The following is a 22,856-nucleotide window of genomic DNA, read 5'->3' as shown; positions in this document are numbered from 1 at the left end:
CTAAAAATACAAATATTACGCTACAACGATTAAAAAAAGACAAAATATAAAAATATACAAAAAGTTGTAAAAAGTACAATTTTTTATAAAAATATTATTTTTATATTATTTATTTAATAAAACTATTAATTTTACAATTTAATAAAACTAATTTAACTAAAATATATAAATAAAAAGTAAAATTAGAATTAAAACTAATAATAATAATAATAATAATTAGGTTTTAATAATAATAATAATTAATTAAAACCCGTAATCAATGCTTGATTAGGGTTTTGTCCGTGTGTCAGAAGCCCTCCGCGAGTCGCGGCAAAAAGAGAAGAAAACCCCGCGAGTCGCGGGGATCCAGAATTCAGTTGACAGGTTTTACTTTTTACGCGTTTTTCTTTATTATTTTTTTTTTTTTATTTTATGTTTTCTGTTTTTAATTTAAATAAACGATTTTAAAATAAAACTTATATTTTTATAAACTAAAATAGAAATAAAGAAACTTATAAAACTTAAATATTTAACAAAATCTTAAAAATACTAATATTTTTGTTTTTCTTTTTATATTTTTGAGTAATTAAAACGTATTTTTACAAAAGCGAATTTTTAATAAAAGTAACTAAAAATCTTTTTTTTTTTTTATATATTAGCGTTGCGCTTCCGGTTTTTAAGATAGTTCCCCGGCAGCGGCGCCAAAAATACTTGATGTCAAAGCAGAGGGGTATAAAATACTATTAAATTTTAGCAGAAAATACTATTAAATATGATACAATTTTACACAAGATATTTATTTATTTATAGAATGGATATACTTAAACCTTGCTACAACACTTATAGGCAGTGTACCTAATCGTACAGTAGTGTAGTTTTTAGTAAGTCCGGTTCGTTCCACAGGGAAATCTTTAAACAAAGCTCAACGCTATATTAGTTTACTTTTATAAAAATACAAATATATATATAAGTGATATTATTATTATAAAGGGGGGTTTTTACCGTTTAATGACCGGTTTGTCGATTTTAAAACTTTAGTCGCAGTTAAAACCTAATGTAAAATATAAAATAAATACAAGACTTTAAATTAAAGCGTAAAGTAAATAACGATAATGAAATTGCGAATAATAAAAATGCGATAAAATTAAATTGCGATAATTAAAAGTACGATAATTAAAAGTGCGATTAAATAAAATAACAATAAATAAAAGTGCGATAATTAGAAGTGCAATTAAATATAAAATAAAGGAAATTAAATATGAAATAAAAGAATTATGCTTATTTAAACTTCCGTAATCATGATGTTTGGCGTGTTGATTTTAGTTTTATGCCCATGGGTTAATTGTCCTTTGTCCTGGATTATTCAATATGTCCGTCTGGTTTTTGTCCATAACAGTCCATCAGTCATAAATATAAATTGCAAGTGTCCTTGTCAAATTATTATTATACCCGAAGATAAATATTCCAACTAATTGGGGATTCGAATTGTAACAAGGTTTTAATACTTTGTTTAATGAATACACCAGGTTATCGACTGCGTGTAAACCAAGGTTTTACTACTTTGTTAACAATTACACCAATTACCCTTGAATGTAATTTCACCCCTGTTTTAATTATTCTAGTGGCTATTAATCCATTCCCGTGTCCGGTTAAATGAACGATTATTCGTACATATAAATACCCCGCCCATCGTGTCCGATCGAGTGTATATGGTAATTTATAGGGACGCCCAATTGTAAATCTTTATATTAACATTAACAAACTTTCATTTAGTTAAACAAATATAAAGCCCATTAACAGCCCATAGTCTAATTTCCACAAGTGTCGTTCTTTTGTCCAAACCCCAATTATGGTACAAAGCCCAATTACCCAATTTTAGTAATTAGCCCAACATCATGATTACTTCGTTTTAAATAAGCATAATAATAACTTAGCTACGAGACATTAATGTAAAAAGGTTGAACATAACTTACAATGATAAAAAATAGCGTAGCGTTACACGGACAGAATTTCGACTTACACCCTTACAACATTCGCTAACATACCCTTATTATTAGAATTATAATTAAAATTAAAATATAAATTATAAATATAAATATATTTACGTATGAAGAGGAAGAGAAAAAGATGTTTTTTTTTATCAGAATTCGGGTTGCTTTATAGCCAGGGTTGAAAATTGGGGCTCCGCGACTCGCGGCAAAATGCCCTTCAAACTCCGCGAGTCGCGGAGAGATATTTACAGCTCACACCCTTGGAGTTTCCTGCTGCCGACGATTTTTAATATATATATATAATATATATATAATTAATATAATTAATTATATATTATATTATATTTATATACATAGTTAACTTGTAATTTTTAGTCCGTTGCGTCGAGCGTTAAGAGTTGACTCTAGTCCCGGTTCCGGATTTTCGAACGTCCTCGCGTACAATTTAATATCTTGTACTTTGCGTTTTGAATCTTGTACTCTTGTGATTTCGAGACGTTTCTTATCAATAATTGGAACCTTTTTGATTGTCTTTTGTACTTTTGAGCTTTTTGGTCGTTTGCGTCTTCAATTCGTCAAATCTGTCTTTTGTCTTCACCTTTTATTATTTAAACGAATATCTCTTGTAAATAGAACAATTGCAACTAAAAGCTTGTCTTTCTTGAGGAATAATGCTATGAAATATATGTTCGTTTTTAGCATTATCAATCGTCAACCCCCGAAGTCCTTAAGTTGTAACAATGACCCGGGAACCTCTAAACCACCAGGTTTTTCTAAACCAATGTGGACAACGACGGCTCGTATTAGGGGAACATCATATATCCCTAGAAACTTGGCAAAACGAACCAAAACCGAAGAAGAAGAAACGAGCGAGTCGGAATAAGATAGTTGTATTCGTGTGGTGTAATATATGTAATATAGTGTTCTTATGCTTTATGATATATGTAAAAATTGCTTGTATTAATAAGTATTTTTTTTATGAAACTAACTCTTGTCTATTTTACAGTTTAAAAACACAAAATGGATAGACAACCCAATATTTTAAGAGACCTACCCGGAGACATGATTGATGAAATCTTGTCTAGAGTCGGCCAGAATTCTTCGGCACAACTATTTAAGGCGAGATCAGTTTGTAAGACATTCGAAGAACGTTCCAAGAATGTCTTGGTTTATAAGAGACTTTCATTTGAAAGATGGGGGATATCACATTGGGAAACCCATAAGTTACGATGTGTTTACTTTGACGCATATATTGCGGGGAACCCAAATGCTATTTTACGCAACGGGTTAAGAAATTATTTTGACTCAATATATCCGAATATTGGACTTCGTGATTTAGAAAAAGCGGCTAACATGCAACATAAAGAAGCATGTTATGCTTACGGATTAGTAATGTTCGCTTCTCACCAAAGTGAGAACAAGAACATCGGGCTACAACTATTAAACAAAACGTTTCCACAAGTGACGGAGTCGGTAATTGGGGTAAGAAATGAGGTTTTTAGATTATTACGGGACTGTTGGACATTACGTAACCCTCGTCCCTTTGATGACGTTACAACACGCTGTCTTATCAACGGCCATAACGGTTATGTTGCACAAGACCAAGGATGGGAAGTAGTCCTAGTAAAACCAGAATGCATGACTTGTTTCTGGACGTATGAATTACGTGTCTTTATTGCCTTTGCCGAACGACTTGTGTACTAGCTAGAATTGTCTTCACAACTATCTTGTATCAAAGTTATTGTGTGCTATATTTCATGCTTTATGTAAAATAAGCGGTATTGTAAGTTTGTAAAATATTGTATAAAAGTTTGAACGCGAAATATTATTACAATCAGTTTTTCATATAGAATTGTAGTAGTTGAATTGTATATTAGCTACTAAGTATGAACTTAACGGGTAGGTACTACCCGAATTTAAACTTATAAAACGCTAATATGAAGAAAAAGCTTTTATAAATGAGTTCATATTATGCTACGAAATACTATTAACTACTCTTAATATTCTGTATGATTAACTTGTTCCATTTAACTATTTTGAAGGAAATGGCACCGACTACTCGACACACCGTGAATATGAATGAAGAGGAATTCCGTACTTTTCTAGCTTCAAACATAGCCGCAGTACAGGCTGCGCTACATACCAACAATAGCCTTGGATCTAGCAGTACAGGAAATCGTGTAGGATGCACCTACAAAGAATTCACTGCCTGCAAACCTTTGGAATTTGATGGAACTGAAGGACCGATCGGATTGAAACGGTGGACCGAGAAGGTTGAATCGGTGTTTGCCATAAGTAAGTGTACTGAAGAGGACAAAGTAAAGTACGCTACGCATACCTTCACAGGTTCTGCGTTAACATGGTGGAATACCTATCTAGAGCAAGTGGGACAAGACGATGCGTACGCACTACCGTGGTCAGCATTCAAGCACTTGATGAACGAGAAGTACCGTCCCAGAACCGAGGTCAATAAGCTCAAGACAGAACTTAGAGGGTTACGAACCCAAGGATTTGATATTACCACGTACGAAAGACGATTCACAGAATTGTGCCTATTGTGTCCGGGAGCATTCGAAGATGAGGAAGAGAAGATCGACGCGTTTGTGAAAGGATTACCGGAAAGAATCCAAGAAGATATAAGTTCACACGAGCCCGCCTCCATACAACAGGCATGTAGAATGGCTCACAAACTCGTGAACCAAATTGAAGAAAGAATTAAAGAACAGACTGCTGAAGAGGCCAATGTGAAGCAAGTCAAAAGAAAGTGGGAGGAAAACGGTGATAAGAATCACCAATACAACAACAACAACAATTACAACAATAATCGCAACAATTATCCCAACAATCGCAACATCAATCGCAACTACAACAAACGGCCCAACAACAACAACAACAACAACAGCAACTACAACAATCATCCCAACAACAATAATAACCGCAACAACAACAACAATCAGAAGCAGCTATGCCAAAGGTGTGAAAAGAATCACTCGGGGTTCTGCACCAAATTTTGCAACAAGTGTAAAAGAAATGGTCATAGCGCGGTGAAGTGTGAGGTCTACGGACCAGGGGTTAATAGAACGAAAGGAACAAATGGTGTCGGAACGAGTAATGGCGGAGCAAGTAGTGTCGGAGCAAGTTATGCCAATGTAGTTTGTTATAAATGTGGAAAACCGGGCCACATTATTAGAAATTGCCCGAACCAGGAGAACACGAATGGACAAGGCCGTGGAAGAGTTTTCAATATTAATGCGGCAGAGGCACAGGAAGACCCGGAGCTTGTTACGGGTACGTTTCTTATTGACAATAAATCTGCTTACGTTTTATTTGATTCGGGTGCGGATAGAAGCTATATGAGTAGAGATTTTTGTGCTAAATTAAGTTGTCCATTGACGCCTTTGGATAGTAAATTTTTACTCGAATTAGTAAATGGTAAATTAATTTTAGCAGATAATATATGTCGGAATCGAGAAATTAAACTGGTTAGCGAAACATTTAAGATTGATTTGATACCAGTAGAGTTAGGGAGTTTTGATGTGATAATCGGTATGGACTGGTTGAAAGAAGTGAAAGCGGAGATCGTTTGTTACAAAAATGCAATTCGCATTATACGAGAAAAAGGAAAACCCTTAATGGTGTACGGAGAAAAGGGCAACACGAAGCTACATCTTATTAGTAATTTGAAGGCACAAAAACTAATAAGAAAAGGTTGCTATGCTGTTCTAGCACACGTCGAGAAAGTACAAACTGAAGAAAAGAGCATCAATGATGTTCCCGTCGCAAAAGAATTTCCTGATGTATTTCCGAAAGAATTACCGGGATTACCCCCACATCGATCCGTTGAATTTCAAATAGATCTTGTACCAGGAGCTGCACCAATAGCTCGTGCTCCTTACAGACTCGCACCCAGCGAGATGAAAGAACTACAAAGCCAATTACAAGAACTTTTAGAGCGTGGTTTCATTCGACCAAGCACATCACCGTGGGGAGCTCCTGTTTTGTTTGTCAAGAAGAAAGATGGTACATTCAGGTTGTGTATCGACTACCGAGAGTTGAACAAACTTACCATCAAGAACCGCTACCCACTACCGAGAATCGATGACTTATTTGATCAACTACAAGGCTCGTCTGTTTATTCAAAGATTGACTTACGTTCCGGGTATCATCAAATGCGGGTGAAAGAAGATGATATTCCAAAGACTGCTTTCAGAACACGTTACGGTCATTACGAGTTTATGGTCATGCCGTTTGGTTTAACTAATGCACCAGCTGTGTTCATGGACCTTATGAACCGAGTGTGTGGACCATACCTTGACAAGTTTGACATTGTTTTCATTGATGACATACTTATTTACTCAAAGAATGACCAAGAACACGGTGAACATTTGAGAAAGGTGTTAGAAGTATTGAGGAAGGAAGAATTGTACGCTAAGTTTTCAAAGTGTGCATTTTGGTTGGAAGAAGTTCAATTCCTCGGTCACATAGTGAACAAAGAAGGTATTAAGGTGGATCCGGCAAAGATAGAAACTGTTGAAAAGTGGGAAACCCCGAAAACTCCGAAACACATACGCCAGTTTTTAGGACTAGCTGGTTACTACAGAAGGTTCATCCAAGACTTTTCCAGAATAGCAAAACCCTTGACTGCATTAACGCATAAAGGGAAGAAATTTGAATGGAATGATGAACAAGAGAAAGCGTTTCAGTTATTGAAGAAAAAGCTAACTACGACACCTATATTGTCATTGCCTGAAGGGAATGATGATTTTGTGATTTATTGTGATGCATCAAAGCAAGGTCTCGGTTGTGTATTAATGCAACGAACGAAGGTGATTGCTTATGCGTCTAGACAATTGAAGATTCACGAACAAAATTATACGACGCATGATTTGGAATTAGGCGCGGTTGTTTTTGCATTAAAGACTTGGAGGCACTACTTATATGGGGTCAAAAGTATTATATATACCGACCACAAAAGTCTTCAACACATATTTAATCAGAAACAACTGAATATGAGGCAGCGTAGGTGGATTGAATTATTGAATGATTACGACTTTGAGATTCGTTACCACCCGGGGAAGGCAAATGTGGTAGCCGATGCCTTGAGCAGGAAGGACAGAGAACCCATTCGAGTAAAATCTATGAATATAATGATTCATAATAACATTACTACTCAAATAAAGGAGGCGCAACAAGGAGTTTTAAAAGAGGGAAATTTAAAGGATGAAATACCCAAAGGATCGGAGAAGCATCTTAATATTCGGGAAGACGGAACCCGGTATAGGGCTGAAAGGATTTGGGTACCAAAATTTGGAGATATGAGAGAAATGGTACTTAGAGAAGCTCATAAAACCAGATACTCAATACATCCTGGAACGGGAAAGATGTACAAGGATCTCAAGAAACATTTTTGGTGGCCGGGTATGAAAGCCGATGTTGCTAAATACGTAGGAGAATGTTTGACGTGTTCTAAGGTCAAAGCTGAGCATCAGAAACCATCAGGTCTACTTCAACAACCCGAAATCCCGGAATGGAAATGGGAAAACATTACCATGGATTTCATCACTAAATTGCCAAGGACTGCAAGTGGTTTTGATACTATTTGGGTAATAGTTGATCGTCTCACCAAATCAGCACACTTCCTGCCAATAAGAGAAGATGACAAGATGGAGAAGTTAGCACGACTGTATTTGAAGGAAGTCATCTCCAGACATGGAATACCAATCTCTATTATCTCTGATAGGGATGGCAGATTTATTTCAAGATTCTGGCAGACATTACAGCAAGCATTAGGAACTCGTCTAGACATGAGTACTGCCTATCATCCACAAACTGATGGGCAGAGTGAAAGGACGATACAAATGCTTGAAGACATGCTACGAGCATGTGTTATTGATTTCGGAAACAGTTGGGATCGACATCTACCGTTAGCAGAATTTTCCTACAACAACAGCTACCATTCAAGCATTGAGATGGCGCCGTTTGAAGCACTTTATGGTAGAAAGTGCAGGTCTCCAATTTGTTGGAGTGAAGTGGGGGATATACAGATTACGGGTCCGGAGATTATACAAGAAACTACCGAGAAGATCATCCAAATTCAACAACGGTTGAAAACCGCCCAAAGTCGACAAAAGAGCTACGCTGACATTAAAAGAAAAGATATAGAATTTGAAATTGGAGGGATGGTCATGCTTAAAGTTGCACCTTGGAAAGGCGTTGTTCGATTTGGTAAACGAGGGAAATTAAATCCAAGGTATATTGGACCATTCAAGATTATTGATCGTATCGGACCAGTAGCTTACCGACTAGAGTTACCTCAACAACTCGCGGCTGTACATAACACTTTCCACGTCTCGAATTTAAAGAAATGTTTTGCTAAAGAAGATCTCACTATTCCGTTAGATGAAATCCAAATCAACGAAAAACTTCAATTCATCGAAGAACCCGTCGAAATAATGGATCGTGAGGTTAAAAGACTTAAGCAAAACAAGATACCAATTGTTAAGGTTCGATGGAATGCTCGTAGAGGACCCGAGTTCACCTGGGAGCGTGAAGATCAGATGAAGAAGAAATACCCGCATCTATTTCCAGAAGATTCGTCAACACCTTCAACAGCTTAAAATTTCGGGACGAAATTTATTTAACGGGTAGGTACTGTAGTGACCCGAACTTTTCCATGTTTATATATATTAATTGAGATTGATATTTACATGATTAAATGTTTCCAACATGTTAAGCAATCAAACTTGTTAAGACTTGATTAATTGAAATATGTTTCATATAGACAATTGACCACCCAAGTTGATCGGTGATTCACGAACGTTAAAACTTGTAAAAACTATATGATGACATATATATGGATATATATATATATAGTTAACATGATACTATGATAAGAAAACATATCATAAAGTATATTAACAATGAACTACATATGTAAAAACAAGACTACTAACTTAATGATTTTTAAACGAGACATATATGTAACGATTATCGTTGTAAAGACATTTAATGTATATATATCATATTAAGAGATATTCATACATGATAATATCATGATAATATAATAATTTAAAATCTCATTTTATATTATAAACATTGGGTTAACAACATTTAACAAGATCGTTAACCTAAAGGTTTCAAAACAACACTTACATGTAACGACTAACGATGACTTAACGACTCAGTTAAAATGTATATACATGTAGTGTTTTAATATGTATTTATACACTTTTGAAAGACTTCAATACACTTATCAAAATACTTCTACTTAACAAAAATGCTTACAATTACATCCTCGTTCAGTTTCATCAACAATTCTACTCGTATGCACCCGTATTCGTACTCGTACAATACACAGCTTTTAGATGTATGTACTATTGGTATATACACTCCAATGATCAGCTCTTAGCAGCCCATGTGAGTCACCTAACACATGTGGGAACCATCATTTGGCAACTAGCATGAAATATCTCATAAAATTACAAAAATATGAGTAATCATTCATGACTTATTTACATGAAAACAAAATTACATATCCTTTATATCTAATCCATACACCAACGACCAAAAACACCTACAAACACTTTCATTCTTCAATTTTCTTCATCTAATTGATCTCTCTCAAGTTCTATCTTCAAGTTCTAAGTGTTCTTCATAAATTCCAAAAGTTCTAGTTTCATAAAATCAAGAATACTTTCAAGTTTGCTAGCTCACTTCCAATCTTGTAAGGTGATCATCCAACCTCAAGAAATCTTTGTTTCTTACAGTAGGTTATCATTATAATACAAGGTAATAATCATATTCAAACTTTGGTTCAATTTCTATAACTATAACAATCTTATTTCAAGTGATGATCTTACTTGAACTTGTTTTCGTGTCATGATTCTGCTTCAAGAACTTCGAGCCATCCAAGGATCCATTGAAGCTAGATCCATTTTTTTCTTTTCCAGTAGGTTTATCCAAGGAAATTAAGGTAGTAATGATGTTCATAACATCATTCGATTCATACATATAAAGCTATCTTATTCGAAGGTTTAAACTTGTAATCACTAGAACATAGTTTAGTTAATTCTAAACTTGTTCGCAAACAAAAGTTAATCCTTCTAACTTGACTTTTAAAATCAACTAAACACATGTTATATATCTATATGATATGCTAACTTAATGATTTAAAACCTGGAAACACGAAAAACACCGTAAAACCGGATTTACGCCGTCGTAGTAACACCGCGGGCTGTTTTGGGTTAGTTAATTAAAAACTATGATAAACTTTGATTTAAAAGTTGTTATTCTGAGAAAATGATTTTTATTATGAACATGAAACTATATCCAAAAATTATGGTTAAACTCAAAGTGGAAGTATGTTTTCTAAAATGGTCATCTAGACGTCGTTCTTTCGACTGAAATGACTACCTTTACAAAAACGACTTGTAACTTATTTTTCCGACTATAAACCTATACTTTTTCTGTTTAGATTCATAAAATAGAGTTCAATATGAAATCATAGCAATTTGATTCACTCAAAACGGATTTAAAATGAAGAAGTTATGGGTAAAACAAGATTGGATAATTTTTCTCATTTTAGCTACGTGAAAATTGGTAACAAATCTATTCCAACCATAACTTAATCAACTTGTATTGTATATTGTGTAATCTTGAGATACCATAGACACGTATACAATGTTTCGACCTATCATGTCGACACATCTATATATATTTCGGAACAACCATAGACACTCTATATGTGAATGTTGGAGTTAGCTATACAGGGTTGAGGTTGATTCCAAAATATATATAGTTTGAGTTGTGATCAATACTGAGATACGTATACACTGGGTCGTGGATTGATTCAAGATAATATTTATCGATTTATTTCTGTACATCTAACTGTGGACAACTAGTTGTAGGTTACTAACGAGGACAACTGACTTAATAAACTTAAAACATCAAAATATATTAAAAGTGTTGTAAATATATTTTTGAACATACTTTGATATATATGTATATATTGTTATAGGTTCGTGAATTAACCAGTGGCCAAGTCTTACTTCCCGACGAAGTAAAAATCTGTGAAAGTGAGTTATAGTCCCACTTTTAAAATCTAATATTTTTGGGATGAGAATACATGCAGGTTTTATAAATGATTTACAAAATAGACACAAGTACGTGAAACTACATTCTATGGTTGAATTATTGAAATCGAATATGCCCCTTTTTATTAAGTCTGGTAATCTAAGAATTAGGGAACAGACACCCTAATTGACGCGAATCCTAAAGATAGATCTATTGGGCCTAACAAACCCCATCCAAAGTACCGGATGCTTTAGTACTTCGAAATTTATATCATATCCGAAGGGTGTCCTGGAATGATGGGGATATTCTTATATATGCATCTTGTTAATGTCGGTTACCAGGTGTTCACCATATGAATGATTTTTATCTCTATGTATGGGATGTGTATTGAAATATGAAATCTTGTGGTCTATTGTTACGATTTGATATATATAGGTTAAACCTATAACTCACCAACATTTTTGTTGACGTTTAAAGCATGTTTATTCTCAGGTGAATATTAAGAGCTTCCGCTGTTGCATACTAAAATAAGGACAAGATTTGGAGTCCATGTTTGTATGATATTGTGTAAAAACTGCATTCAAGAAACTGATTTCGATGTAACATATTTGTATTGTAAACCATTATGTAATGGTCGTGTGTAAACAGGATATTTTAGATTATCATTATTTGATAATCTACGTAAAGCTTTTTAAACCTTTATTTATGAAATAAAGGTTATGGTTTGTTTTAAAAATGAATGCAGTCTTTGAAAAACGTCTCATATAGAGATCAAAACCTCGCAACGAAATCAATTAATATGGAACGTTTTTAATCAATAAGAACGGGACATTTCACAATTGGGTTCACATGAATCATCACTACATCTCGCTCCAATCTTCGACACACGAAGGATTTCAACCAATCCTTAACACTTCGAATGAAAAGTGTACCGCAAATTACACAGCTCTACTCTCGCAATCATCCAATTGCTATAGCTTGTCAAACTTCACCCAGTTACTCATGTAACTAAGGGTTTCACTTCGGTACCCTAAGTACAATGTAACCGCAACATAATCGGAGTCGAACACCACGCTAGTAGGTATAAAAGAGGCACCTAATGTCGCGTCACGTAGACTCCTTTACTAACATACATCGAGATCCAAAACACTCGATTTCTTGGGTTTCATCCCACCCGTCGAACCTCATGGTTCATCAACTTCAACACGAGAGCGAACACGCTCTAACATCCGAACACCAAAACTCATTTCCATGGCTTGGTAGAAATATTTCCCAAATACTAAGGAATGCTTGGTTACGCCAAGTCTTACGCCCTTCGCCCAGCAATCAAAACGTCACCATAAGGTACTTCCATTAGGAACATCACCCATATCAATAACATGCACAACACCATGCATTTAACCAAGTCAAACTCAACGGCACATAATAAATAATCAAAGGACATATTTATTAAAATGAAACGTACCTTAACATCTCCTTGTCGCACCCGTCCCCGCTAACTCGGGACATTCCGACTTACGATGTCCTTCCTCTTGGCAAATGAAGCACACCATGCCATAACCCTTTGGCACCGAACATTCCCAAGACTTGTGAACCCTCACGCCACAATTGTAACACTTAGGCTCACTCGAGTCCGATATACCCGTCCGTGTACCACCCGTGCTCGCACTCGGACCCTTAGTCCTCTTACTTGGAGCACCATAAGAAACAACCCTTCTCTTACTTGAAGGTTCACCAACCTTCGATGGCGAATACGACTCGAAACCTCTAGCCGAGTTGAATAACTCCGCAAACGATTTCGCCTGAACTCTGCTAATCTTACTCTTCAAGTCATCATTCAAGGTTCGATAGAAATCTTGCATCAACAAATGATCATTCCCCAAATACTCCGGGCAAAAACGAGCCTTCGCCATAAAGGTCGTCTTGAGAGTATTCAAGTCCATAGAACCTTGTTGCAAATTTTGCAACTCATTACACATTTCTGACGAATCGGCTGAAGTTCGGAACTCCTCAAAGAATTCCTTCTTAAACTCATCCCACGATAACACCATAAACGTTTCACCACCGACAAGGTTAATCTTACCATCCAACCAATCCTTCGCCCTACCCCGCAACAAACTAGTAGCGAGTCTCGTCTTCTTCTCGGGAGGGCATTCAATAGTGCGAAAACACCCTTCGACAGCCGAGATCCAAGTTGTGCTCACTAAAAGATCCGGTTTCCCATCATACATCGGGGGTTTAGTCCTCATGAAGCTCTTAAGACAACGCTCCATTTCACCACTACTCCGAGATTCGGAATACTTCCTATCCATTTCATCCCGAAACGTTCTCATTTGCTCCGCAACGGCGGCCGCAACTCTAGCGTTAAACTTTGCGTCATTCGTCTCGATCCCGTTTCCCCTCGCCATTCTAAGGAATGCAAAAGCGATTAGATCACGAACGTATAAAGCACACACACAACACCGCCCCATCTTGCTAAACACTCATTGTACATCACTTGCTAGACACGATTTGCACCCGTAATAAGGTTTGCAAGTCCTTATTACGCATACACGCCGTATTGGCTCATTAGTACAACGACTGCCTCGCTCGATGATATATGCAAACGCAAACATAAACAAAACACAACGCAATCACATATTAATAATATCCACATATTAATATAAACGTTAGTCCTCCTACAAACAAGGCACTAACTATAACCCGTTCCGACCCGTAATCCTACAAGTCCCGCAACAAATTAAGCACACACAAAAGTCTAAGTCTAGGCACCTATCTCAAGTCACCTAAATCCCTTAGACCATGCTCTGATTGTAAGACCCGAATATTCGTAGTGTACATATGTGTATATGAGTTACTCAAGTTTGGGGTTTTTGTTGCACATAATTAAAAAGACAAAAGATGCTGAACTGGGAGGTCGCGCGCCGCGCGGCTAGGTGGCGCGCCACACCATCTGTCTGCGACAGATTCCTTTCTTCTTTTTAAAATAGATATTTTGAGGGCGATTGTGTAATTTCACTTTGGGGCCGAATTTAATACCCTAGATCAGTTTTGAGGAGCTCATTTACTACTCCCACAACAACCTCATCTTCTCCAATTAAACTCTAGAGAGAGAGTGCAATCCTTGAGAGAGAAAGCTCCATTAAAGGGTAAAAGAGGTTGAATCGGGTCTCGGTGCAAGTTATAAAGTCGTTCATCTAGTCGATAGCTGCGTGGTGATTGTGTTGGTAAGTTATAAAACCCAATTTCTTACTTTAATTGCTTTAAGGGTTAGGGTTTGGGCTAGTGATGAACCAAAGACCCATTTTGTTAGTATTTTGGGGATTTTGGGTGAGTATGGGTTATGAAGGCTCATTGATGACTAACCTAGGGTTTGAATGTGTTAATTGGACTTTTGAGTCTTAAATTTAGTTAGTTAGTGCTAGAACACTTTAATAATATGTAAATGGGTGTTATTGGGTATGGATGACCCAAATGGGTGTGTTGACCTTGAAATGGGTCAAATGAGTCTTTAATGACCAAAGTGGTCTAGCAATTATGAAAACGAGTTAGCCTTGTGACCTAAATGTGTTTTAAACCCATCTTGACGAATGATTAGGGTTTTGGTGTGTGTTGACCCAATTTAGGGTTAAGGGTGCAAATGGGTTGAAATTGCACCATTGGGTCAAAATGGCTTAGAATGGTGAAAGGGTTTGGTTGACCGACTTGAGTTTGCGTTTGATGATGTGTATAATATGATAGGTACGTTACTTTGAGGTCTTGCAAGCTCGGGTATCTTTTCACAAGACTTTGAGGTGAGTGGAATAATTATATGCGTATGTATATAATGTATCTATTTGTTGTAGCGTGAAAGGTGTAGTGTCGAGGTGTTAAGACACCACGTTTCACGTGAAGAGTGTAGCATCGAGGTGTTAAGATGCCACTCGGGTGTAGCATCGAGGTGTTAAGATGCCACCTAGGAGTGTAGTGTCGAGGTGTTAAGACACCACTCCGTAAAAATAATGAGTGATGCATCGAGGTGTTAAGATGCCACTCGGGGTGATGTGCCGAGGTGTTAAGGTGCCACCCTAGGGGTTAGTGGTGCGAGGTGTTAAGTGCCCTAACGGATGTTATGAACACCGATGGCGTTTTCGCGAGCGCCGTTCCCTTGTACTATTGGTCGACCATGGTTATTTGTGTTGTAAGCATATTATATTATTCGAGTTATATTCATATGCGGTTATTATGCTAGCTTGTAGTATTGGTGATTTATAGCTCGTTATTGTGACGGTAAGCTAAGTGTGTATGCTAGCGTGTTTGCGGTTTGGTGTGTAAGTGTATGCAAGTAGGTATAATTATATATGTATTCGTATAATTATTGCATTCACTAAGCTTTGCTTACCCTCTCGTTGTTTACCATTTTATAGGTTCGGTTTTGGACAAGGGTAAGGGCATCGTTTTGGACAAGAGATTCCGCTTGATGCTAGGGGACGCTTTTGGCTTTAGTAGCTCTTGGAGTTTGACCGATAGTTGGGTAGTTTAATCCCAAACGCCATGCTCATTGTGTAGTTTGGAACTTAAACTTTTTGGTGGTCGAAACTCGTAGATTGTATTAAACTCGTAAAACGGCCGATGTGGGCCCCACTTGTAAAACATCATTTTTATGTTTGAATCGTGATAGTTTTACATATTTGAATGTGTGGTTAAAAGCGTGTCATCTAAAAATGTCGGGAACTAGCCGATCTTTTTCGCATTTTAAAACTTTCCGGACAGACCACTTTGGCGCGCCGCGCCCCAACATGGCGCGCCGCGCGGGTATGCTGCACAGGAAATTTTTTATTTTTGTATTTTCGCGTGGTTTGGTCGAGGGTTGGTTTGGGTTGTTACACTGATACCACTTGTAACAACCAAAACCAAACCACGTTCGAACCCGCTTAAAGTATCACAAAAAAAAAAATTATTTTTGTTGCACAGCTATTGGCGCGGCGCGCAAAAAGGCCTGGACAGGCTGCTGTCCCAAAAAGTCAAAAACATGAAAATGTTTGACCACTTTCCGACGTATTTAGACAAAACGCTTTTCACAACATATTCATATATGAAAAACTAACACGTTCCATTCATAAAAAAAGTTTTACGAGACCGGGCCCACATCGGCCGTTTTACGACTTTCGTACAAAATACAAGTTTTCAACCACATGATTTTTAATACAAAATAAAGCCGAGCATGGCGATTGTGGATACGCTACCCAATCCTAATCGAATCCAAAAGCATGCCTCTAAAGTAACTACACAAGTCCACTAGTCCCCACACTTACCCGAGCCGCCGCGTCCATGCAATCTATCAAAATGTCAACAACGAGAGGGTAAGCTAACGCTTAGTGAGTGAGAATATACTACATACATATATATGCATAAAATGGACATGACACATAAATAAACAAATACCGCATACCGAAGCATCCAAGCATAAAGGCAAGCTAATCTAAGCATACCGTACGATCACTAAGCAACAAGCTAACAACATCAACAATGAGTAAGTTCACCAACGACAATGTGAACAAATGCTAATAAGCTACACCCGGAGGGTTAGCTACATAACGACAATACAACATTATACGTATACAATATTTAACATGCTAAACAATCACAAACACAATATGGTTAACCATAACGCTATGGTGCTACCGGCTCGTGGTTCACACCATACGTATTTGAGTCATACTCTTTTATAGTGCTACCGGCTCGTGGTTCACACTTTGATGCTACCGGCTCGTGGTTCACGCCTCGTTTTATAGTGCTACCGGCTCGTGGTTCACACTCGATGCTACCGGCTCGTGGTTCACATCTATTTTTATAGTGCTACCGGCTCGTGGTTCACACTCGATGCTACCGGCTCGTGGTTCACATCTATTTTTATAGTGCTACCGGCTCGTGGTTCACACTCGATGCTACCGTAACATCCACAAACAAATACGCCATAAACATGAACGCATAATTATTCCACTCACAATATTAACCCTTCGCCATTGGGGTTATATAATCCACATCACCCGCCCATGTGATAACGTACACACAAAATGTGCACCTCGTCAAAGGTGGTCAACCAAAACGCACAACCGTGGCAATTGGACCTATACACAAGTTCATCAATCCACCTATATGTGAAGTGAGCTCTATGACCGAGAACTACTTCACCCGACCCACACCCATCCTACACATACATATGCACATAGGATATTAACACTCACCTTGTCGCCTTGAAGAATGCCACCGAATAATCCGCAATCGCCGATGGAATGTACCTATTCCATTTATCACATAACAAGTAACACAATTAGGGTGGATATACAAATCAACCCAAATTGACAACTAGTGCAATTTCGACCCAAATACACTTCCAAGCACCAATCGCGCCCAAATTAACCAATAATCACTAACACAAGTGAGAATGGTCCTAATAGGCCAATTAAACTCAATCATAGGTGTTAAACACCTATCTTGCCCATAATGACACTTAAACCCTAATTTTGACCCAAAGGAGTCAACATCACGCCGTTAGCGAGTTTTGACACCAAAACATATTTAACTCGGTTTTATGCTTCAACTTAATCCATTTTAAGTTTATAAACCTTATTAGATTGACAATTGGGTCATAATCATCACCAAACCCTAATTTTGACTCTAGTCAAAATTAGTCAACCCAAATTCACCTAAAGTGGTTCCAACACTTCCATAATCACTAAACCTAGTGATTAAACTCAAGATTAAAGCCTAATCAAGGCCAAATCATCAACCAACCCAAAACCCGCCAAGTGACAAGAATAACTAGTCACCATAAACCCATTTCATCATCTAAGAGGGTTTCACAACAAATCAAACTCAAACCCTAACTTGAATATCAAATCTAACAAATGTAATTCGGAGTTTGAACTTACCAATACCACCAAAATGATGCCGTTAACGAGTAGAACAACTTTAAAACCTGAGCTTTGGTGAGAATCCAACTCCTTCTTCTCCAATTCAAGCTCTCTCACTCTAGAACCCTTCCTCTCTCTCTAGATATGGATGAGAGTGTTTGTGTGGGTGAGAAATGAGCTCCAATGGAGTTCTAGATCAGTTTTGGTGACCCTAAACTGACCCTAAATGAAAAGACCAAAGTACCCCTCATTTAAACCTTTTAAAAAATTTGAAAATTGCATCAGATGGGATCGGAGTGCCGCTCCATAAGGTGGAGCGCCGGTCCAACCTTCAGGTCAGTTTTCAGTTTCTTGTTTTGGCCCTAACTTTTTGACCGTAGCTCCGTTTTCGATGAATTAAATATCGTTGGAAACGTAATAAGATTTTCTTTCCAATGGTAAGGCTTTGAAACATCAACTCAAACTTTATTTAGAGTTGAAAAGATATGTACACACCTTTTCACTTCAAACAACGTCCAGTTTCCTTCGACGTTCGAGCAAGCAACACGTACGTGCTTCGTACACTTCATACACGCATCGTACACCATAAATACATTATGTACAATAAATATTTGGGTCTTACATGGGCGCGATTAGTTGTATATGGATCCATAGGGCTTGACATCCCCGTCTGTTCCAGGTATAAAAACCCTAGCCTGAACTATAAAACATATGCATGCTATTTGAGGTTAGTACACATTGGATTGCGTGTATTATACATGTTAGTTGCATGTATGTTAAAACAGAGGTACTTATTATAAAGTTAAAGTTTAGTTACCAGGGTGCTCTGTTACGTAGAATCTTTTGATAAATGTTTCGGATGAAACAACTGAAATCTTGTGATCCACCTTTATATACAGATTATGCACAACATTAAAACTATGAACTCACCAACCTTTGTGTTGACACTTTTAAGCATGTTTATTCTCAAGTTCTTAGAAGTCTTCTGCTGTTTGCTTATACGTTATACAAGCTATGTGCATGGAGTCATACATACTTTATTCGAGAAAACTTTGTGTTCACAAAATCATCACCATGTATCTTATTTTGACTGCATTGTCAACAGATGTAGTATTGTAAACTATTATTTACGATGATTGTCTATATGTAGAAATCATCAGATATCAAAGACCTTGGAATTAGATATTCATTTATGGTGTGCCTTTTCAAAAGAATGCAATGTTTATAAAACTTATCATATAGAGGGCAAAACCTCACTATGAAATCAATGAATGATGTATTCGTCCAATTGGATTTTGATGGGTCATCACAAAAGGTAAACTTGAAATAACCGCATTGATCATCACTAAGCGACCCCCAAAAGAAAGACACCTTCCTTTCCACCCGGCTAGTTTTTGTTTGAACTTGTTGATAATCGGGTTCCACATTGAGATTCTATCCCTACCAAAACCGATCGGGATGCCGAGATAGTCGAGAGGGAAAGTGCCAACTTTGCAATCAAAGATAGTCGAAAAAGCTATCAAATCCGCTCTAGAAACATGAATGCCATACAATGTTGTTTTAATAGCATTCATTTGAAGCCCGGCAAGATGGGAGAACAAATCCATGATGTGTTTTATCCGTAAAAGTTTGATCGAATTTGGTTGAGCAAATATGATGGTATCATCGGCGAATTGAGAGTGGTTAATTTTCAAGTTAGGTCCAATACGACAACCTTGTAAATCGCCTTTGATAAGGTCTCTAGATAAAAGTTTACTTAAAACCTCCGCAACAATGATGAACAAAAAAGACGATAAAGGATCACCTTGTCTTAATCCGCGTTTCATAATCCCTTCGCGGGAAGGAGAGCCATTAAGTAGGACCGAAAAATGTATGTTAGAAATACAAACTTTGATCCATGAGATGAACTTTTGTCCGAACCCCATCCTATGGAAGACCGAAAGTAAGAACTCGTGTGAAACACAATCATAAGCTTTTGAGAAGTCAATCTTCAAGAGAAGGAGAGGCTTTTTCTTCTTTTTTGCCATGTGGACAACTTCGCTAACAACCATAACCCCGTCCATTAATAAACGTGATGGAACAAACCCGTTTTGGTTTTCACTAATGATATGGGGAATAGCTTTCTTTAATCTATTAGCCAAAGTTCTAGCGATGATTTTGTATGGAGCGTTAATAAGACTAATAGGGCGCAATTGATCAATGGTTTTATCCGAGTTGCATTTGGGGATTAAAAAAATAAAAGAAGAATTAAAACCAATCGGAAACGACGGGTTAGCATGGAAATCTTCAAACATTCGGACAATAATATCCTCAAGATAATACCATGATTTTTTGAAGAATTGAAGGGAAAAATCATCCGGGCCCGGGGTTTTGTTTCCATCAAAATTGTTTATAACCTCAAAAATCTCTTGAGAAGAAAAGGGTTGTTCCATGATGGGTATTAAATGGGTAGGTAGCAGGCCAAAATTCAAATCGGCCCACGCAGAATGTACATTAACCTGAGAGAAAGCAGTAACAGGAGATTGAACAGGGGAGTTAATGAAATGACCCGTTCTTATTGATTAAAAATGTTCCATATTAATTGATTTCGTTGCGAGGTTTTGACCTCTATATGAGACGTTTTTCAAAGACTGCATTCATTTTAAAACAAACCTTAACCTTTATTTCATCAATAAAGGTTTAAAAAGCTTTACGTAGATTATCAAATAATGATAATCTAAAATATCCTGTTTACACACGACCATTACATAATGGTTTACAATACAAATATGTTACAACAAAATAAGTTTCTTGAATGCAGTTTTTACACAATATCATACAAGCATGGACTCCAAATCTCGTCTTTATTTAAGTATGCGATAGCGGAAGCTCTTAATAATCACCTGAGAATAAACATGCTTAAAACGTCAACAAAAATGTTGGTGAGTTATAGGTTTAACCTATATATATCAAATCATAATAATAGACCACAAGATTTCATATTTCAATACACATCCCATACATAGAGATAAAAATCATTCATATGGTGAACACCTGGTAACCGACATTAACAAGATGCATATATAAGAATATCCCCATCATTCCGGGACACCCTTCGGATATGATATAAATTTCGAAGTACTAAAGCATCCGGTACTTTGGATGGGGTTTGTTAGGCCCAATAGATCTATCTTTAGGATTCGCGTCAATTAGGGTGTCTGTTCCCTAATTCTTAGATTACCAGACTTGATAAAAAGGGGCATATTCGATTTCGATAATTCAACCATAGAATGTAGTTTCACGTACTTGTGTCTATTTTGTAAATCATTTATAAAACCTGCATGTATTCTCATCCCAAAAATATTAGATTTTAAAAGTGGGACTATAACTCACTTTCACAGATTTTTACTTCGTCGGGAAGTAAGACTTGGCCACTGGTTGATTCACGAACCTATAACAATATATACATATATATCAAAGTATGTTCAAAATATATTTACAACACTTTTAATATATTTTGATGTTTTAAGTTTATTAAGTCAGCTGTCCTCGTTAGTAACCTACAACTAGTTGTCCACAGTTAGATGTACAGAAATAAATCGATAAATATTATCTTGAATCAATCCACGACCCAGTGTATACGTATCTCAGTATTGATCACGACTCAAACTATTTATATTTTGGAATCAACCTCAACTCTGTATAGCTAACTCCAACATTCACATATAGAGTGTCTATGGTTGTTCCGAAATATATATAGATGTGTCGACATGATAGGTCGAAACATTGTATACGTATCTATGGTATCTCAAGATTACATAATATACAATACAAGTTGATTAAGTTATGGTTGGAATAGATTTGTTACCAATTTTCACGTAGCTAAACTGAGAAAAATTATCCAATCTTATTTTACCCATAACTTCTTCATTTTAAATCCGTTTTGAGTGAATCAAATTGCTATGGTTTCATATTGAACTCTATTTTATGAATCTAAACAGAAAAAGTATAGGTTTATAGTCGGAAAAATAAGTTACAAGTCATTTTTGTAAAGGTAGTCATTTCAGTCGAAAGAACGACGTCTAGATGACCATTTTAGAAAACATACTTCCACTTTGAGTTTAACCATAATTTTTGGATATAGTTTCATGTTCATAATAAAAATCATTTTCTCAGAATAACAACTTTTAAATCAAATTTTATCATAGTTTTTAATTAACTAACCCAAAACAGCCCGCGGTGTTACTACGACGGCGTAAATCCGGTTTTACGGTGTTTTTCGTGTTTCCAGGTTTTAAATCATTAAGTTAGCATATCATATAGATATAGAACATGTGTTTAGTTGATTTTAAAAGTCAAGTTAGAAGGATTAACTTTTGTTTGCGAACAAGTTTAGAATTAACTAAACTATGTTCTAGTGATTACAAGTTTAAATCTTCGAATAAGATAGCTTTATTTATATGAATCGAATGATGTTATGAACATCATTACTACCTTAAGTTCCTTGGATAAACCTACTGGAAAAGTGAAAAATGGATCTAGCTTCAATGGATCCTTGGATGGCTCGAAGTTCTTGAAGCAGAATCATGACACGAAAACAAGTTCAAGTAAGATCATCACTTGAAATAAGATTGTTATAGTTATAGAAATTGAACCAAAGTTTGAATATGATTATTACCTTGTATTAGAATGATAACCTACTATAAGAAACAAAGATTTCTTGAGGTTGGATGATCACCTTACAAGATTAGAAGTGAGCTAGCAAACTTGAAAGTATTCTTGATTTTATGTAACTAGAACTTGTAGAATATATGAAGAACACTTAGAACTTGAAGATAGAACTTGAGAGAGATCAATTAGATGAAGAAAATTGAAGAATGAAAGTGTTTGTAGATGTTTTTGGTCGTTGGTGTATGGATTAGATATAAAGGATATGTAA

General features: G+C 36.5%; 1 protein-coding gene across 1 annotated transcript in view; it reads right to left on the bottom strand.

Annotated features, from left to right (window-relative positions):
- The window catches only part of LOC139847900 (uncharacterized), a 94,999-nt gene extending 74,629 nt beyond the window's left edge, over positions 1-20,370 (bottom strand). The window contains exon 1 of the mRNA XM_071837663.1: positions 19,310-20,370. Within this exon, the coding sequence (XP_071693764.1) occupies positions 19,310-20,370 (1,061 nt within the window). The remainder of the gene's footprint in view (positions 1-19,309) is intronic.
- Positions 20,371-22,856: the final 2,486 nt, after the last annotated feature.

Source organism: Rutidosis leptorrhynchoides, chromosome 1, assembly GCF_046630445.1.
Source record: "Rutidosis leptorrhynchoides isolate AG116_Rl617_1_P2 chromosome 1, CSIRO_AGI_Rlap_v1, whole genome shotgun sequence".
Taxonomy (NCBI): Eukaryota; Viridiplantae; Streptophyta; class Magnoliopsida; order Asterales; family Asteraceae; genus Rutidosis; species Rutidosis leptorrhynchoides.
This window is presented reverse-complemented; position numbering and strand designations above follow the sequence as displayed.